We start from the raw sequence: 16,071 nt of genomic DNA on the forward strand, positions 1-16,071 counted from the left end.
TCCCCATGGCTGGATTTTGTGGCCACAGCTGGTGGTAAAGGAACTGACCTCTGGGTGGGCCAGTGCCTCTTCCCCCTCCGTGCCAGGTCTCCATGCCGTAACTCCTCATGCCCAGATTTACTGCCAGTAGCTCTGCTTAGCCCAGACGGGTGGGGGGGGAGCAGACCCAGCACCATGGAAGCCAAGAGGAGGGTTTATTTTCCTTTCCAGTGCCGCATAGGTGAGGAGCAGAGGGTGGTTCATGGATAAACCCAAGCAGCAGACTCAGGCTGGGAGCACAGGGCAGCATCCCCTCCCAAAGGCACAGCACAAGGAGGAGCGATGGATTTGCAGTCGCATCAGCACCTGCAAATCCCAGGCTGGGGGACAGCTCAAAGCTCTCAACCTTCCTACAAAAGGGGACCATTCACATGTGGTTCCCAAGGCAGGAACCCAGAAACGGCCATGGCTGCATCTGTCACCCAGCCCTGTGTGGAGGTGCCCTGGGGGGATACCCAGATGAGCATCGCCTTCTGCCACAGCTCAGCACCTCAGCTCCCACCTGAAGGGACACTCAAACAAGGGAGCTAAAATCTAGCTAAATATTTCGGAACCCAGAGAAGCCTCTGGCTTATTTTCCCATGTAGCTCAGGTGGTTTGCCTGCCTCCAGAAAAGCCTAGTGTTAATTTGATTGCCTGTAACCGATTCCTGGCAGAGCTGGCGTCCTGATGCCCAGAACAGCTGTGATTCCTGTGCTGCCATTTGCTCTGCCCCAGGGACACCGCACGGCCCCTGAGCGTGACTGGAAAGAAAGGGCCAGGGTTGGACCAGGGGACAAGCAGCTGGGCCAGGCACACACAGAAATATTTCTGCATTTGCAATTCAGAGAGGATGTGTCTCATCTCCCCAATTAATCCTTGCAGAGAAAAGCCTGGAGAGAAGCAGCTGGAAAATATCTGCATATAAACAAGACTTAGTAAAATCTGCAATCTTGAGGTGGAAGAAGAAATATGTCCCCAACATGGTGCCTGCACCGCAAGAGAAAACAAATATTTTCATTTTGTTAAATTCATTCCTCACCGGGAACCTGCTGTGCTCTCAGGCACGGCGCATCTGGGAGCATTTTCACAGGGTGATTCACAGCTCCCTCAGCTGGGAAATCGCTTGTGGCCCCAAAGCCGGAGCCGCTTCTGGCCGGTGGGGTCTGGCGGCTGGGACCAGCCTGTGGAGCATCACTAGCAAGGAAAGAACAATGCATCTTGGTGGCATCAAAGGCTGCATTGAAATAAGGTGGTGCCTGGCTGGGAAGCTCAGTCAACATCGCGGTGCTGGTTCCCTGAGCTTCAGAGGCAGAACAGGAAAGGATGTCTTGACTTTTACTAATAAATGCACTTTTCCCCAGTTGAAGTGCTGGAGCCAATTTGTTTCCTACCAGGTTATTTTTAGCACCGAAAGGAGCCATTTGCTGTAAACTGTCTGCCTGGGAAGCAAAGTCCCGGGGCAGCAGACAGGACTGCCACAGCTCCCGCGCCACGAGGTCACCGCCCCGGCTGCCCGCACGGCCAAATCTCACCCAGAGCACGGCTCAGCTTGCTGGTGGGATGGAAGCCACCACCGTTCCTCCCTGAAGCACATCCAGGCAGGCACTCACGCGCTGCCGGAGCTGGAGCAGCTGCCTCCTGCCCCGGCCAGCCTGCGGTACCTGCAGTGGGACCCGCTGCCCTGCCGCTGCCCGGGGGGAGGAGGGTGCTATGGGACCCGGGCGGTGAACCAGCTACACCCTGGGCACTGAAGCCACCGCAGGGCTCCCGGCAAGGACCATGGTGCTCACCAGGTGCCACGTGGGTCATGATGTGCCACACAGCATGCCAGAGCCCATCGCTCACCCAAGGGTGTCCCATAGGAACCCTACAGCAGTTCAGGACCTTTCCTGTCCCTGCGGTGCAGCGCCACCGTGGCACAGGGTGCCTTGCAGGACAAGGGTGAAGCTGTCACCGGGGCACCCTCTGGAAGAGCCTCGCATATTTGCAATTCATTCCCAGACCCTTTGCCCCTCCACCCTTGACCTTACTGGCAGCCCCGCAGGCTGTGATGCAGGAAAGTAATTTATAGCATCGCGATGCTGCCACGGTGGGAGCGGAGTCGCGCTCAGGATCAGGCCCCTCTCTCCATTTGGCCGAGGGTTTGATGTGGCCGTCTTTCTGTGGTGAGTCTGGTCGTGGCTGTGGCAGCCCATCTCCAGATTTACCTTCGCAGGGAGTGGGACTCTTCTCCAGACATGTTCCCAAAGCCTTTCTCCTTCGTCACTGGGGTCCAGTGGCTCCTCGCAGGGACCAGCCCACCCCAGCAGCGGCAGCAGCACCGTGGAGCCTCCAGCCCTGAGCCCCAATCCAAACTGATTGACAGCTCTGGTTTAACAGGCTCTCAGCAAATATTTCCACAAATTATTAAGCAGGGGCATTGTTATTTTATATCTTTTATAGGAGATATATATAAAATATATTACATATATAATAATTTTATTATTAAAGCCAAGATCCTCAAACCAAATAAATGAACCCACTAAAGCTGCTGAGATCAAGAACTTGCTAAAGCAGAGCAGCACCTTCCCCGTTTGGTTGCGGTCCAGGCACTTTATGGCAGGTACTTTGTGCCTGGCCGATGTTCAACTGACAGTTTTCCAAGCATATAAAAAACTTATTATGCTGAAAATAGAGTTTGTGACCATAAACTGTCAGGAGCACTGTCAGCATTTCCAGCCCCAGTCTGCTTTGTGTACAACCACTGGCAGATGGGGCTGCCAGGGGGAGCAGGGGTGGGGAGGATGGGGCTGTGCAACCCCTTGCAGGACCCATTTTGGGTAGGAAGGGTAATTGGGGAAGGCTCAGCAACAGGCTGTGGGGTATCAGGAGGAGGCACAGCCAAGGTTTATCGTGGCTGGTCCTAGGCAAGGGGGTTGAAGACAGTCATACGTGGAGCTGTGCCCACCTGCCCTGGGGCTTGAAACCTGCAAGCCACATCCGTGGTGACCACACAGAGGCCATCTGCATTTGCAACCAGTTTATCTCTAATCCTTCATTAATTCCCTTGCTGAGCTTCCAGATTACAACACAGAGCAAAGCACCTGCAAGCCATCCACGCCACAAAGAGTCAGGGAGGGAGGCAGTGGGGAAATCCCGGAGCAGAGAGAAAGCTGTGAGGTTCCTGGGCCGCCAGTAACCCTGAGCGTGGCCAGCGGGACAGAGAGAAGTTAGCTCCAGCTAGCAGGGGGATATTTTACAGGAAGATTTTTGGAGTCATGGGACAGAAGCAAACGCTGCTACGTCCAGTCTGGATCGGGTCAGGGACTCTGTGTCCACATCGCTCCCTGTGCCGGCTCACAGTGCTGCCTGGCCAGGGACAGCTGAGCCGTGCTTGGGGTCCCGCTCTCCTCTGGACAGCTGCAGCTGGTTGTTATTCATATCTCAGCATCTAATCTTTTTTCAAAATTAACTAATCCATTGCTTCAAAAATATCCTGTGGCATTGCGAGGCTGTAATCTCGGTATTAACTGGCATTAAATCCAGAATAGCTGATGCTTTTACTAAGGCAAAAGAAAATATCTATTTTGTCCTTAAAAATAAAACAAAAAAAAAAGCAGGGCATGCCAGTATGGTCCCCAAGCTCCCAGAGAGCTGGAGCACCTTGTGGCTGAAACCTGGGGAGGGGGCTGACACCTGTCAGACGCCGTCCTTGGCCCTGGCTGCCCACCGTGGGCAGGTGGGCAGCACAGCCACAGGTGTGACACAGCTGGTGCCACATGTCCCACTAACGCTGACCCCTTTGCTTGGGGACCAGGAGCTGCCTGCACAGACCGAGGCAGCGCTGGTGCCCAAAGCAGCTTGAGCAAAGCTGGCGGGATGCTCCCACCTCTCCCCATGCATGTCGGGCTGTGGGACCGACCCAGACCCACACTGCTGGTCCCTATTTAGTGCCTTTCGACTGAGACTGCTAAGCAGCTTTGCTTATTTAAATCCATTAAAACTAGAAAAGCTTTTTAATAAATACCCTGCCAGCCTGGAATTAGTAGATGTGGGCCAATTAGACACATTAATTAGGCACTGGTTTAAACACAGATGAGGTTTGACTTTGTTTAGCAACCTCACAAGGAAGCAGCTTCTCAAAGTTCACCTCCAAAGAACTGAACAAACAAGATACGTTCGTTCCCCATCACAAACACCTTACAACAAAAACATATCGCTTTGGTGTCTATTTTATTTTCAGAGCTTTCGCCTTCTCTCTGCCTCCCCATGCAATAAAAATGAGACATTTAATCTCATAATGCAACTTCTCACTGGAAATCAATGATAAAGTACATTATCTTGCCTGGTCTGGTCCTGCGGCTCCAGCCTGACCTTTCTCAAGCGCAGCGAAGTTGGGAGAGAGACAAAGGTTGGATGGACAGATCTTCCCAGTGGGAAAGCATCAAACTTCCCTGTGCCTCAGGAGGGCCTGCCCTGCACGACAGCCATCTGACAGGGTTTGGTGTCGCTCATGCCCTGCGCTCACTGCATGCAGGAAAAAGCAATATGTGAGCAGTAAGACGGCAGATCAGGCTGATCTCAGCACCACCTGAATTACGGAGCCTCCAGCCCCGTTCAGAGCACAGGGCTGTGCACGTTACTGCTGCACGGTCCTGGTTCTGTCTGTGCCGGATTTGTGAACTGGGGGGGGTGTCTCATTAGGAGATGGATCCTGTTGCCATTTTCCTGCTGGGCAGCACGGATTCCATCAGGGCCTATGACCTGCACAAGGTCAAAGCAAACCCCCAAAGGAGAAATCAGTGACATCCCAAGCCCCTGTGGAAGCGATCAGCAGCTGTTTCATTGTGCCTGTAGCTGAATGAGACCCTCACCCAACACTGCTCCATCAATGGCATCCCTTTTTCTAGAGAAAGGATGTGCCTGAATCTCTGTAGCTCCCAAGGTGGCAGGGAGAGGCCATGCCGAGGGAAGACCCGTGCCACAAGACACAACCAGGTGAGGATTTCTTCTGGGGTCAGGTAAAGACCTTGAAGCCAGGAAAGGTCAACCACCACAAGACCCAAAGAGGACAGGACTAGCAGAAACCACACCGAGGAAGCGCTGAGAGCTGCTCATACTGCAGGGGTGGAGATGGCCCCCCCTGCCCTAAATGGCCCCAGCCACAGGGAGGGTGAGATCCCATCCACAGACCCCCTGTGTAGGTAACACTTTGAGACAGTTGTGCTCTACCACCTCTACAGAAGCACTGTGGGCTGTCATCGCAGACACGCGTTTGGAAACAAACTGCAGAGGATTTAGGTAGCCCATAACCATCTAAGATTGATGCTGCTGCTGCAGGAAACTGTGTAAGTAGCATGTGCCTCTCTTCACCCATGGCTGAGAGCTTCTCCTGGGGTTTTGCATGCTTGAACCTGCACTGGCATGTTGGCCCAACATCTGCACAGAGCAACTGGTCTTGGATAAGATGCTACAGCATCAGCTTAATGCTCCACATATTACCTGGAGACCCCAGAATTTGACCTGAAAGGCACTGGAGGCCCCAGAACCCTTCCTAAAAGATGTGTGACAGGCACCCAGTGATGCGGTCGCTGTAAGATCTCCTTCCTCTGTAATGGAACCAACAGGAGCTCAGTTATCAGCACTGTGTCCTGTCTTCAAGGTGGGATGCCATCACTGGCTAGTGGAAAAAATTACTAGCAGGTGAAGCGTACCTTCTCTAGCACGCAGCCCTCATATTGCCCTGGGTCTGGAGGTTTGATAGCACCCCAGGCCCCGTTAGCAGGGCTGCAAACGACACCACAGAGAACACAAACCAGACAGATTCCTCCAGCAGAGGCTTTGCCGCCTGATTTAGGAGGCTGCAAGCACTACGATGTCGAACAGCAATCCACCGACAGCTTGTGCTGCTGGTGATGGATGTGGAGACTGTATTTTTTCTTCAATAACAACTTTCACTAATGGGGCTGGCACAGAGGCTTGGCAAGGAGGAGGGAAGTGGCAAGTGTCCAGGGTGAAAAAGAGTTCACGATTACAGCGGGAAAGGGCACCGTGTCCCTGGTGCTGGCCATGGAAATGCAGAGGTTGGGGCTGGAGGGGGGGGTCCAGGAGGGCGTCAAGTCATCCCCTGCTCCAGGCGAGCATCAGCTGTACCCAGAGCACTTTCTGCAGACATCCAGACATCTGCTTATCTTATTTTTAAACACCCCCAGTGGCAGGGCTGCCACAATCTCCCCAAGCAATCTGTTCCGGTGTTTCACTGTCTTTATGGTTAAAAAGTTTTTATGTCCAATTCCAACCTCCTTTGCTGCGATTAAAGCCCTAAGCACCTTGTCCTCTCCAGAGAGAGGTGAGGTGGATGAAGAGGGATGCAAGTCTGCTTGTAGGTTTGTTTCCCTTGTATGTTTTATTCCCAGTCAAAAGAAGGAGTTTGTTTCTTGAAGGAGATGCTATTTCCTGCAATGTACAACTCAGAGAAGTATCTTGCTATTTTTAAAAGTGAAATTTAAGGGTTACATAAAAGCTCAGGAAACCAGTAATGAGAAACAGGGTCTTCACTTTGTGGGCTCTGCCTCCTCCCACCGCCATCCCCCTGCATGCTAGCGCTGGCCTGGGCTGCCAGGTGCCCCAGCGCAGGGGGTCCCACTCGCTGCCCCCACACTGGGGGGTCCCACGGCCCCCTGTGCCTGCAGCATCTGCCAAACGTGCCAGAGAAACCAGCACAAACACTCAACCTGCTGGTCTCATTCTTTTCTGCTCTCTTAAAACTTTTGCGCTGGGCACAGCGGGCCAGCACCCCGTGCCCTGCTCCCCCGGCGGGCAAGGGCAGAGCCCTCCAGTACCCCAGCGGGCAGGGGCAGAGCCCCCCGGTACCCCGGCGGGCAGGGGCAGAGCTCCCCGGTACTCCGGCGGGCAGGGGCAGAGCTCCCCGGTACCCTGGCGGGCAGGGGCAGAGCCCCCCGGTGCCCCGGCTGGCGAGGGCGGAGCCCCCCGGTACCCTGGCGGGCAGGGGCAGAGCCCCCCGGTGCCCCGGCTGGCGAGGGCGGAGCCCCCCGGTACCCTGGCGGGCAGGGGCAGAGCCCCCCGGTGCCCCGGCCGTCCGTGGCTCCGTGCCCTGCCAGGGTCCCTGTCCCGGGCAGGGGGCGGCGAGGGCCCGGGGGGGCTCCTCAGGCCGGGAGCGCGCAGCCCGGTGCGCGCAGGGGCCGGTGCGCGCAGGGGGCGGTGCGCGGGGCCGGTGCGCGCAGGGGCGGTGCGCGGGCGCGCAGGCGGGGCGCACGGGGGGCGCGGCGGGGCCCGCGGCGGGCGAGGGGCCATGCGGAGCCCGGGCTGAGGCGCCGCGGCCGCCCCTCGCCATGAAGCGGCAGAACCTGCGCACGGCCGCGCTCATCCTCTGCATCTTCTCCTACCTGCTGGTGGGCGCCGCCGTCTTCGATGCGCTGGAGTCGGAGGCGGAGAGCGGCCGCAAGCGGCTGCTGGAGCAGAAGCGCGGGGAGCTGCGGAGGAAGTACCGCTTCTCCGCCGACGACTACCGGGAGCTGGAGCGGCTGGTGCTGCAGGCCGAGCCGCACCGCGCCGGCCGGCAGTGGAAGTTCGCCGGCTCCTTCTACTTCGCCATCACGGTCATCACCACCATCGGTGAGTGCCGGCAGCCCGGCGTGCGCCCCGCCGTGCCCCTCCCCGCACCTCCCCCTCCCCGCAGCCCAGCGCCCCGTTATCCCAGTGCCCTGCCCCCCGCTATCCTCATGCCCTGCACCCTGTCATCCCCTCAGCCCTGCACCCCATTATCCCCTCAGCCCTGCACCCCATCATCCCCTCAGCCCTGCACCTCATCATCCCCTCAGCCCTGCACCCTGTCATCCCCATGCCCTGCACCCCATCATCCCCTCAGCCCTGCACCCCATTATCCCCTCAGCCCTGCACCTCATCATCCATGCAGTCCTGCACCCCGTCATCCCTCAGCCCTGCACCCCATCATCCCCATGCCCAGCACCACATTATCCCCTCAGCCCTGCACCCCATCATCCCCATGCCCTGCACCCCTATTTCCCTCCATCCCCACACCTCTGCACCTCCACCGCCTCCCACACCCCAGCACCGCTGGGTGCCCCAGCCCAGCCCGCGGGGAATGCCTGCACAGGAGCGCCAGGTCTCACCCCTGCAAGGCTGGGACACCTCTCCCCTGGGACACCAGCGCTGACCCTGCAGGACCCCGGTGCCCAGCGGTGCGAGAGATGACCCGCAGGCAGGCTGGGGCCACCCAGTTCTGGGGGATGCCAGGGTGCTGCTGTGGCTGGGGCCATGAGATGTGACGTGCAGGTTGTCCCGGGGAGGTGGCAGCAGGCACCTTTGGGGCAGGCAGCTGCAGAAGTTGGCAGGGGTGGTAGGAGGGCAGATGTGGGAGCCGCGTCTGTCCTCTGTGCAGCGTTGTAGCCAGCAAGCCGGGCTGAAGAGCTGGATGAGAACGGCTGGCTTCTTTGCCAGCTGAAAACTCTTAGATGTTTGGCTGTATGAGACCACTTCAGGGTGCCAAGGCAGCCACCAGACACCGAACCTCGCTCTGCCTGCACGGGAACCTGTGGAGAGATGGGTGGCGATTAGCTTGGAGGGGAGGATTGAAACCCCCGTGTAGACACACTTACCCATACTAGAGCCTAACGTCTTGGTTTGCCCTGCTTCGAGAAAGAAACTAAATTGAATGAGGATTGCCTTTATTCTAGGTGAGATTAGCCACATGGGAGTTGAGCATTGTTTAATTAATCCACTTTTATTAATCCATGCACCCTGAGCATCCTCTGGGGGTAGACAGGCACAGGATCCTGTGCTCATGTCATTGCTTGTGCTGGGATTTCGGTCAGCAGGCGTGTTTTGTAGACGGGAACCCTGAGGTCGAATCCTGCCCTTCCACAGCCGGCAGCCACCTCCTCATCCGCAGGACGAGGCTCAGCCTTACCGAGGGGCTTGGGATGGGTGAAATACATCTGGTGTCTGAAAGCATCATCCCGCAGGACAAGGGCTGGTGGGATCAACCAGGGTACAAGAGGTGGTGGAGGGGCAGGTACCCTGCAGGCCCTGCCCTGGGGGGGCTCCGTGTGCCCCCACAAGATGTGGCGGGGGGTGTGTGTGTGTGCAGCTGGCAACACATGTGGCCAGCAAACAGCGATGGGTTCAGGGCACGGCTAGTGTCAGGCCCCAGCAGGAGGGTAGGATGGATGGCTTCAGTGAAAACCTCCATCGTCACGTGACAGGTTATAGCTTCATTTACATTATTTGTCTGTGGAGTGTGACAAACAATTGCTACACTTCTCACACACCCTGTGCGATAAATCATCTCAGCCCAGGTGCCGTATTTCCAAAACACTGGCATGTCAGATCTCTTTATATTGGGCTGTGCTCCAAATCTCAGTTTTAATGTTAATGTAGCTGTGTTTACTCTTTCTAATTCCCATTGTCATTTTGAAAGCATCAGTCAAATGCTCTTTCAGCAGTCTCTCAGGGTACAACAACTGTTTTTCCACTTACTGCTCTTCTGGATCATTATATTTACCTCCTCACTGCTGTCACTGTATTATCTTGTAGCCTAGGACCTGATAATTGCCTTCGGTTATAAGCTTGGATCTATCTGGGGGGTTTTTTTGCCACTGCAGTCTCATGTCTGCTCTGTATTCTGTAAAATGTGGCATGCAGGCATTAAGTTTATCATTTTTGATTGTGTTGGTTTATGAACAGACACAGCAGAAACTGGTCCCTGCCTGCCTGCTTGCGTTTTAGAGCACAGCGTGGTCGAGGATAACGCTGTCCTCAGCCTCTCAGCCCTGCCCCAGTGCAGGAGTGTCCTGGGGCAGGACGTGTGCTCAGGGGCCGGGGACAATGTGGTCATCAGCCTCTGGTTGTCCCACCACTCTGTGCTACCAGCTTCCCTAAGAGTCTTGGAAATCCACAGTCATCAGAGGTGGAGGTGAAGCCAAGTCACAGCTTCGAACAAGACTGAGAAATAAAGAGGGTGTTTTTGTCCTTCTCCACGTACTTCACACAAAAGTCACACAAATGCCTGCAAAAAGTGAAAATATAATCAGCTGTTTGCAAAAGGCCGTGCAGCAGCACGGGAAGGAGCTGGTGCTGTTCTGCAGGCACCTTCAGAAAGGAAGTTTCCAGCCCTGGTAGTTTCTTATGGAAAGTCAAAAGAAAGGCTTGGATGCCTTTGGATGCCGTTACTCCCCACGCTGCATGACTCCCTTGCACCGAGTTACTCATCCGCTTAGGTTCAGAGGCCACCGATTTCTGTTAAGCTTTTATAATTAAGTGAGGTGCGTGCAGCATCACTGGAGTCCGGAAGGCTGCGGTGAATGCCTCATTACGACTCATGGTATAATTGTGCGCGTCCTTGAGTCACAGCTCTGAAACTTGGAGCAAGGTGAGGAAATTAAATCTCAGAAGGCGTTCAAGGAGAACCTTGTCCTTCTTGAGATCCTTGTCCCTGGGACAAAGGCTGACAGGGCTGTGGTGACTTAAATACGTCCCTGCATCTAAAACAGCACAACCCCTCCTCACCAGCAGTCTGGCAGTGAACTGAGGTCTGAGTCTCAGTGACACTGGTGTAAATCCGAAGTTGCTCTGCAGAAGTCCCCCTGCTCCCGCGGGGACCAACCCTATAGCGCAGGGCCCTGTAGCTCCTGTCCCACAGGCCAAGCAGAAGATGATCGCACAGCTGAGAGTCAAAGATGCACGTGGTACTGGAGGGCTCAGGGGACAGTAGGGGTGGGGGCGAGTGCTGGGGAGGTGACGATGGCCCTGCAAGGGCAGTGGTGGATGGGCCTGGCTGGGTGCATACCTGCCTGCAGGGTCTTGGCCTCAGCATCCTGCGGAGCCTCCGTCCTCCCTCGCTGCGGGGATTCGGGCTGCCCTGCAGACCCGGCGCTGGCATGGCATCGTTGCCTCTAAATTGCTTGTGAGCTGCAGAAGGCCCGCGAATCCCCTGTCGAGCTCTAGGGCTCCTCTTGGCCTCCATGACCTCATACAATCTCAGGGGCTCTCAGAAGAGTACCTTCTCTCTTTAGAGGCCAAATCAGGCTCTGCCTACATGATACTGCCACGTGCCATCATCCCAAAGGATGTGGCATCCCATGGCCCCCTTAGCACTGCCTGCAGATCTGTTACCAATTCATTTTCCATTTACCTCCCATTCTTCTGCTCCTCTTAGTCCCAGGCCAGCCCTGCTGGAAGCCCCAGTGAGGGCTGATGCCTGCCTTTCCTCTTTCCTTCGCAGGCTATGGGCACGCTGCCCCGGGCACGGATGCTGGCAAAGTTTTCTGCATGTTCTACGCCATCCTGGGCATCCCTCTGACGCTGGTCATGTTCCAGAGCCTGGGGGAGCGCATGAACACTGTTGTGCGGCTGCTACTGAAGAAGATCAAGAAGTGTCTGGGCATGAGGACGACCAATGTTTCCATGGAGAACATGGTCCTGGTCGGCTTTCTGTCCTGCATGGGGACCCTGTGCATTGGCGCGGCAGCCTTCTCTTATTTTGAGGGCTGGACTTTCTTTCATGCCTACTACTACTGCTTCATCACCTTGACCACTATTGGCTTTGGAGACTTTGTGGCTCTGCAGAAGAACGAGGCTTTGCAAAAGAAGCCCCCGTATGTGGCTTTCAGCTTCATGTACATCCTGGTGGGCCTGACCGTCATCGGCGCCTTCCTCAACCTGGTAGTGCTGCGGTTCCTGACGATGAACTCGGAGGACGAGCGGCGGGATGCTGAAGAGCGAGCCTCACTGAGGAGAGCCCGGAACAACATCCACCTCAAGCCGAAAGAGGACAGCCGGAGCAGCAACGCCATTTTTCTCCCCGTGGAGGACAGGACGAGCCAGATGAACCTCATCCCACTGATCCAGGAGGACGCAGAGAAGCAGCGGCGCCAGTCGGCCAACTCAGCGGCCGCGGTCCCCTCCTTCTGCACGTGCCTGTGCTACAGACCTCAGCTGTGCAGCAGCCCGGTGCCCTCCCACCCCGAGACCCTGAGCTGCCACACCAACCCTGTGTATTACAACTCCATTTCCTACAAAATCGACGAGGTCTCCCTGAGCACGCGGGGTCAGACCGGCTCTTCCCCTGGGAGCACTTTATCATCCAGCAGCCCTCGCTGCCGGCAACACCCCCAGCTGCGGAGGAAATCCATCTAGGAGCACGTGCCGAGCTGTACTCGGTGCTCAAGTCTTGCTATGATGATAAATTAAGAACAGAGATGTCAGGTCCTTCTTACTGCTCTCATTTCTTCTGTTCCTCTCCCCTTTCAGCTGGCAGCCAGCCCCACGCAGGGTCCAGCAGGAGCCTTTAAAGCCTGTTGAGAAATAATCAATCCTTTTTTGCAGGCACTGAATGACATTGTTAGTTTTTCTTTGTTGTTTGTTTGGTTTTTTTTTTTCCTCCCAAGTAGGTTCGAGTGTTTTGGTCTGGCAAGAGGTCTCGTGACGAGAAGGCCAGCAAGCTGTAGGTTTGCTTTCCCACCTCCCTGCTCCCCAAACGGGGGCATTGCTGCCCTCCCGCCCTGGACACCCTCAGCTATGGCTGCTGCCAGCACATGCCTCTTGCTGCAAGGGCTGGATTGCACTTGCTGGGAGCGTATCAAAAGCACAACCCATGTCGGCGAGCCCTGCAGGGTTGGGGACCTGTACGTTGTTCCTTGGCATGGGGGGCAGGTCAGTGGGTGCCACGCAGCAGTTTGCAGCTGGTGGGTGGGCAGGAGGGAGGGGACCCCTGCTGCCTGGCACGCAGGGACAGCTCTGTGGCACTGTACCTCCCGTCACCAGCCTGCCAGGTCTCAGCTCAGCCTCATGGCTGGTCAGTACTCTTGGAAGCTGGAGGTCCGTCCATTCACCTGCTTACCCACCAGCACACCTCACCTGGCTGCTGGTAGGTCCTCCAGGCTGAGCTGGCTGCTGGGATGCTGGGTGCTGTGTCCCATTGCCAGGGGAAGCTGGACTCCAGCCCAGCCAGAGACCTTCCTCGTGACAAGCCCAGACTGTGCTAAGGGCACGGCCCCAGGGAGAGCCTCCCCGAGCCAAACAGAGCCACTGCGAAGGGCCTGGCTCGGATGAGGGCATCGGCTAAAATCACCCTTCCCTTCACGGCCTGTCCTCCAGCTGGCAGCCCAGCAAGGTGCCTGGCCCTCGCCGCCTCCCTGGGGCTGTGCTCAGTGCTGCTGGGGCCATCAGGGGCAGCAGGAGCCCTCTGGGTGTGGGGTGGTACCCGCAGCCCTGCCTGCAGGGCTGTTTCCAGCTGGCGCTCCCGATGCAGCTGATGCCCATCCTGCCTCATCCGCAAGGAAGCTGGACCAGGCTCTGACAGCGGTAGGAGCTCTGTTTCACTCCCCCCCCACGTCCCTCCCAATAAAGGGACCTTTTAACTCTTAGGTCAAGCTGAAACACCCTCTGAGGGGGTTTGTCCCAGAGGAGAATCCCCTTTTCCTGGTGGGGAAGGCGTGAGCGCCAGCGCCGGGATGGCCTCTGGGCAGGCTTTGCTTTCTCCTCCTTTTGTTCTGGGCAGTTTAATAAAAAGTGAATCCAGCTGCTGGTGGTTGGTTATTTTTCACGAGGGGGAGCAGAGGGATGTGTCCAAGCCCCCAGCCCCAGCCCAGCCTGGCTGCAGGGGTACACCAGGGCTGGCTCCCCTCCCAGGGGGTGTGGGCAGTGTTTGTATCCAGGGGTATTATCCCTGTGGATGTTTGCTGGGATGTTTGGGCATCGGAGGGAGGCAGAGTGGCTGTCCTGGAGCTGGGAAGCAGCTGGGTCTCGTTGCCCATCATGGGATAGTGTCACGGGGATGCCCTGGGCTCCTCCACCCGCCCTGGCCAGTGACCTTCAAATTTCCAACCTTTTGTGGTGCTTGGACTTCCCTGGAAGCAGCTTTGCGCTTTGATGTCACCCCAAATCTGGGCAGGCTTGTTAAGACTGGGACTTTTTTGTTCCAGTCTCTACAATGGCAGGGATTTGGGCTTCGAGACAGGAGATGCCCAAGCAGGCAAGTACAGGGATGGGCAGGAGCTCTGGCTGCTGGGGCCAGCTGGCAGGGCAGGTCTGCTGGGGGCTGCCACGCTGCCTGGGGAGGTGAGGGGGGTCCCTCGCCTCGTGCCTTTATTTGGGGGATGCTCTCTGGCAGGGCTGCCTGCTGCCTGCCAGGTTCTCCACCCCACTGGTGGCAGAGGTAGGACTTTACACCCACTCTTGGGGTGCGACATGGCCACAGTAGATCCATCCTTCCTGGCCCTGGGCAGCAGGACTCTCCTGCAAGGTGCTCAGCCCTTCCCAGCCTCAGCTTGTCCCCTCATCCCATGTCCTGGCAGGGAGCAGGAGCTGGGGCATGCAGGCAGGGAGGATGGTGCAGGTGCTGCTGGGCTGGCACGAGGGGCTGGTTTGTGACATCTCTGCTTGGATGTTCCCCAGGGCCCTTCGGGCATGTGGCATCTCACAGGCAGCGGGGCAGAAAGCCTCCCACCACCAGAATGCCCTGGCTGCAGCTCCCCCCACCCCCCGGGGCTCAGCAGCTGCATTGCTTTGCACCAGTGGCCCCAAAGCTGGACCAGCTGTGTAAGCCTTGGTTTAAATAGAAAGGGGGAGGAGGGGCGGGGGGAGAAAGCAAGCTGTAAGCATATAAAATAGGCTTAAAAATGAAGCTTTCATTTGCTTCTCAGCTCCTCAGGGGTGTTATCTCATGCTGATCCCACCAGCTCAGCACCTCTGTTGCCCTGTCCCATCTGCTCCCATCCTCACCAAGGCTGTCAGCCCAAGGCTCGGCTGTGCTGTGGGGCCCTGGCCGTCGGAGCTGTGCAGCAGATGCAGATCTCTCACCCTTTCCATGTTGAGCCTGGGACACCCTCTGAGTGGCCAGGATGGAGCCGGCACCTCTCACCCTCCATCCACCCTCGTGGAATGAAGCAGCTCTTCTGTTCCTGCACAAGTCAGAGCCTGTGTGGCATCGCCTGGGTGAAACCCACCTCTTCTACAGCTGGAAGCAGAACAACCACAATCCGGAGGCTGAGCCAGCCTGGCACTCTCCCTCTGGATTCAGTGTGGTGCTGCCAGTGCTCCGTGACTCCGTGACGGTGCCGCATTGCCCGCGATGCAATGATGCAAAGGCAGGTGGCGTGATGCTTGCACCACGGAGCCTGGCTGGGGCAAAGGACGGAGCTGGTGCAGAAAGCAGGGCACCGGCTCGGGTTTATTGCTGCTTCTGCGCAGCCGGAGCTGCCAGGCAGCTGAGTTGCTTAGTGACTGCTTGAGCCCCATCCTGCTTTTGGAAGCTGGTGATGGTCTGAGGGTGGGCGATGCCGTTCATCCCCACGTGCCAGGTTGAGCTGGGCTGCCCCTACCTCCAAGACACTCACGCTGCTGGAGAAAACATCCTTTCTCCTCCTTCCCCCACCGCTGCTTCCCCAGGGCTGTAGCTGGGGCAGGTGGGTGGCTGCGTGGGGAGCTGCCCTGCCCCTCGGTCCTGCCCTGATGAGCTGCAGAGGGATTTGGAAGCATGAGAAAAACCTTTGAGAAATTCTCAGTGAACTGGGACTTTGCAATCCCTCCTAATTCCCATGGGAAAAGGGCTGGTGGTGGCTCCCTGGGGAATGCTGCCTCTTCTCACCACCTCCTCCCACAGACCCCCGCAGCAGCAGCCACAACAGAGCCCCCAGACGCTCCCCACCCGAGTGCCTGCAGCTTGAGGCCACCCAGGACCAGGCAGTAGCTGCGCACCCAGTAAAACCCACAGGTCTCCTTCCCCGAGGATCCCCAGGCTCCCCCAGCACCCACGCTGGCTCTGGGTACTCCCAGCAGCCTGGCCCAGGGGTAGTTTGTTCTGCCAGCAGCATCTTCACCTCCAGGGTTTCAGAATCAACCTTGAATGACCAGTGTTGGCCATGAAGGGTCTTGGGAAGAAAAAAGCAGGAGCAGAAGGCTTCCAGCTGGGGTAGTGAGCAGAGTATGAGCTGGGAGCAAGCTTGGCTCTGCACCTGGAGATGCCTGTGACCAAATTACACCTGGAAAGGGCACAGGGAAATGCAGGTTTGGAGCTGGGGTTGATTCAGA

At 57.0% G+C, this 16,071-nt stretch overlaps 1 protein-coding gene across 1 annotated transcript; it reads left to right on the forward strand.

Moving 5' to 3' along the window:
* Window positions 1-7,291: 7,291 nt before the first annotated feature.
* Window positions 7,292-13,553, forward strand: KCNK15 (potassium two pore domain channel subfamily K member 15). The gene is made up of 2 exons (XM_037402533.1): window positions 7,292-7,635; window positions 11,264-13,553. The coding sequence occupies exons 1-2, from the start codon at window positions 7,353-7,355 to the stop codon at window positions 12,175-12,177; spliced, it is 1,197 nt and encodes a 398-aa protein (XP_037258430.1). The 5' UTR covers window positions 7,292-7,352; the 3' UTR covers window positions 12,178-13,553.
* Window positions 13,554-16,071: the final 2,518 nt, after the last annotated feature.

The sequence above is a fragment of the Falco rusticolus genome, chromosome 10, assembly GCF_015220075.1.
Source record: "Falco rusticolus isolate bFalRus1 chromosome 10, bFalRus1.pri, whole genome shotgun sequence".
In the NCBI taxonomy this organism is placed as follows: Eukaryota; Metazoa; Chordata; class Aves; order Falconiformes; family Falconidae; genus Falco; species Falco rusticolus.